Source organism: Arachis ipaensis, chromosome B10 (assembly GCF_059453495.1).
Source record: "Arachis ipaensis isolate K30076 ecotype BB chromosome B10, ASM5945349v1, whole genome shotgun sequence".
Classification (NCBI taxonomy): domain Eukaryota; kingdom Viridiplantae; phylum Streptophyta; class Magnoliopsida; order Fabales; family Fabaceae; genus Arachis; species Arachis ipaensis.
In genome coordinates, this window is record NC_142435.1 from 138537726 (window position 1) to 138541145 (window position 3420).

The 3420-nt window shown below is 33.0% G+C and overlaps 1 protein-coding gene across 1 annotated transcript; it reads right to left on the reverse strand.

The window, feature by feature from the left end:
- Positions 1-1154: 1154 nt before the first annotated feature.
- Positions 1155-2685, reverse strand: LOC148581889 (uncharacterized protein At4g18490-like). The gene is made up of 4 exons (XM_088495208.1): positions 2307-2685; positions 1920-2046; positions 1474-1659; positions 1155-1341 (listed from the first exon to the last, which is right to left on the reverse strand). The coding sequence occupies exons 2-4, from the start codon at positions 2003-2005 to the stop codon at positions 1155-1157; spliced, it is 459 nt and encodes a 152-aa protein (XP_088351334.1). The 5' UTR covers positions 2006-2046; positions 2307-2685.
- Between the last annotated feature and the right edge of the window lie 735 nt (positions 2686-3420).

Genomic DNA, 3420 nt, shown 5'->3' on the forward strand with positions numbered 1-3420 from the left:
AAACTCTAAATCAACTGACCAGATACCAGAACTAGACCAAATTAAATGTTATATGAGCAGCAAGAGAACACTAAGTGCAGGAGCGCATAATCATATCAAATCTCATCTTAAATTGAGCAAAGGATGCAGCACAATATTAAGGTTAAACATGCTAGTCAATAACTTTCAAACAACCACAATGAGTGAGAATATGCATACATGGGAAGTATAGAAGGGCCAAAGTATTAAGGTTAAACATATCACTGTTATCTCACCTTCAATTGACCAGTGGTATACAGAGGTCTGTGTCACAAGCTCTGCCTCTACCTCTGCCTCTGCTATTATTATTAGTGGCTGCCTTTCCATATGAAATCTGCTCCAATAAATAAATACTTTTAATTAATAACATCATCATCCTTTGGTAAAATGTCAAGCACATAATAAATAAAAAGCTTAAAATGTTACCTTTGGCCACAAACTCAAGTACTAAACTAATTCATCTAATTAACCATGTTGCCGAATATAAGCTAAACTTCTCTGTGCCACAAACTCTTCTACCCCATGCCCATTGTATGTTACTTTTCCTGATTTCTGATTTTTTCATCATCATAACTAACCCAATTATTATCCTTTTTTTATTGAACACATATGAACAAGAATATCCATGTGTAATAATTCAATTACTAAAATTTAAAAGGAACTATGGCCTACAATATATGAACTTATTGTAGCAAAATTTGATTGATTTGCTTACTTTTAAATCTTTGCCAAGTTTTCTAGCAAAATGTCAATCAAAGCTAATAGCAATGTGGTCTTTCCTGAGACTGGAGGTCTTAACAACAGAGTCATTCTACAAAACAAACTTCATCATTATACCAGCAATAAAATAATAAATAAATAAATAAAGTTTTATATGGTTCTCGTGGGTGTACTTTTTAGCAATAACAAAATAAATAAAAAATAGAGAAAAAAAACAAAAAAAAATAATAATAAAATAATCATTCACCTTTTAGCAGTATCTTCAAGGCTTTTATCACTCTTTTCATGTTGAGGGTCATTTGTTACATTCTGGGTACTTCTACCTAGATTTTCTCCAACAGTATTATCTGACCCAGTGGTGTGCATCAGAGATGAAGGCTCTAAATGCAAGTCAACTCCATCAGAATCCATATATATTACCTCATCATTGGTTTTATAGCCATGCTATCAGTAGATGCATGAGCATTTTCAACATTGCTAGCTTTAGGCATTTTAGCACCTGCATTGTCACTTTCTTCTGCTGTAACTACTTTTTTCCTAAGGTTCTTGTTGGAAGAAGTATCTCTTTTTATTAAGCTTGGATCAAGATTGAAGTTATCCAACCTATGCTAATAGAAGACGTGTAAATATGATAATACATTTTAACCTTCAAAACACTCACACTACCAAAGCTGAAGCCAACAATAACATTGTTCCACATTAGATGATTATTGTCTTGAGTACTTTGGCACTTACTCATTAAAATCAAAGCTGAAATTAAATGCATTTTCTTTTCCTGCTTTTTCACCACCAGAAGATTCTCCTTTTTTGTCCTTAGACTGGAAAGAATTTTTGGGTGTACATGCAAAATCAAGGTCAGACATGTCCATCTTAAATGATGATATGTTTTTGAACTCACCGTCCAAATTAAAATTCATGTCCCTACAACAAGAGAGTGTTTCTTATAAATAAATAGGTGCTACTAATTCACATTTGCATATATGTATATCATGTCTTTAGTGAAATAAAAAATTTAATGTATCATATAACCCTTCTCTAGTATAAATATTAAATAAAAACATCTTATCAGTCAATTGGAACATTTAAAATGAAGAATGTTTCAGAATGAAACCAATAACAGCATCCTTTGACTTCATATTTCACTTTGCCAAAATCAAACTCTAAAATTCAAGAAGACTCACAGTTTCTCAAAGTCAAATGTCTTTTTCTTCCCTTTAGGAATAGAGTCAAAGCCAAAATCCATTGCATCATCATCTGCCATTGACATGGTTTTTCATGAACTAAGAAATTCCTTTCTAATGTCTTCATCTGTCAGAAATGAAAAACAAATAATGATAAAAGAAAACTCATGTAACATAATATCTCTAAGAATCTTGCATCGATAATATAATAGGTTAGATCCTTAATGAAGTGCAAAAAACTGCGTATGAAAACAGTGAAGAACTTAAGTCCTATATATCTGAACTATTATTGCAACAGAACTGAGGAGGCAAGACAGAGAAGAAATTTATCATTAACAAAGAAGAAATATCAGTAAATTAACAGGGAAGAAGAAGAAAAAGAAGTACCAGCGGCAGTCCAAAGGAGAAATCGGAGTGAGAGAAAGCGGCGTTGAAGAAGAAGCTCGGGAGTATAGAGAGACAACGGCGGAAATTGTGGCGGCAACGGCGGCGAAAACTGCGGTGACAACAATGACAACAACGACAGTATAGAGAGACAGATCTGAAAACGCATTGATAAGATAGGTGGCTCGATCCAGAAGCTCTCTACTGCAACGAACATGGCAGTGGTAATGGCGCCGGCGGCGAAAACGGCAGCGAGAACGGCGGCAAAAATGGCGATAGAAAATTTAGGGTTTGAGGCGCCGTTCTCTTCTCCGTTAACCTGCCTCTCGTTTCTGCGATTAGGGGAAATTATATTTTGGGGGAGAATTTTATATTTTAATTTTGAATTAATTATTAGTGGAGGTTTTTTAAATTGCCATAAATAAAATATATTGCAGAGGTTTTTAGAGACCCCACTAAAATACTCCCAAAATTAAATATTAATCTTGTAGTGTATGTGGTATAAACGTCTTAGTGAATACTTATTGAAAGATGGATACAAAGATGAACGTGTATGTCCATGTGTGTTCATAAAGAGATTTGAATACAAATTTGTTATTATTGTGTGCAATATATGTTGATGATTTAAACATCATTGGATCATTTGAAGAAATTCCAAAAACTGTGGATTATTTAAAAAGAGAATTTAAAATGAAAGATCTTGGTAAGACAAAATTTTACCTTGATTTACAAATTGAACACTTAAAAGATGGTATATTCATGCATCAGTCAATTTATACTGAGAAACTTTTGAAAAAATTTTACATGAACAAGGCACAACCCATTGAGTACTCCAATGGTAGTGAGATCATTAAATGTGGATAAAGATCCATTTCGACCTTGTGAAAGTAATGAAGAGTTCCTTGGTTCTGAAGTATCTTACTTAGTGCTATTGGTGCACTAATGTATCTCACTAACAATACAATACCAGATATAGCATTTTCAGTAAACTTATTATCGAGATTTAGTTCTTATCCGACTTAAAGACATTGGAATGGTGTCAAACATATATTAAGATACTTTTAAGGATCTATTGATAAGGGTTTATTTTACTCTAATGAAACAACATTTCAATTAG

What these genes read in the sequence shown, in the direction of transcription:
- LOC148581889 (XM_088495208.1), bottom strand. Translation starts at nt 2,005, where the DNA reads ATGTCAATGGCAGATGATGATGCAATGGATTTTGGCTTTGACTCTATT. An exon ending in ACATTTGACTTTGAGAAACT is followed by an intron (nt 1,660 to 1,919) that starts GTGAGTCTTCTT and finishes CTCTTGTTGTAG; the next exon opens with GGACATGAATTTTAATTTGG. An exon ending in TTCAGCTTTGATTTTAATGA is followed by an intron (nt 1,342 to 1,473) that starts GTAAGTGCCAAA and finishes CTATTAGCATAG; the next exon opens with GTTGGATAACTTCAATCTTG.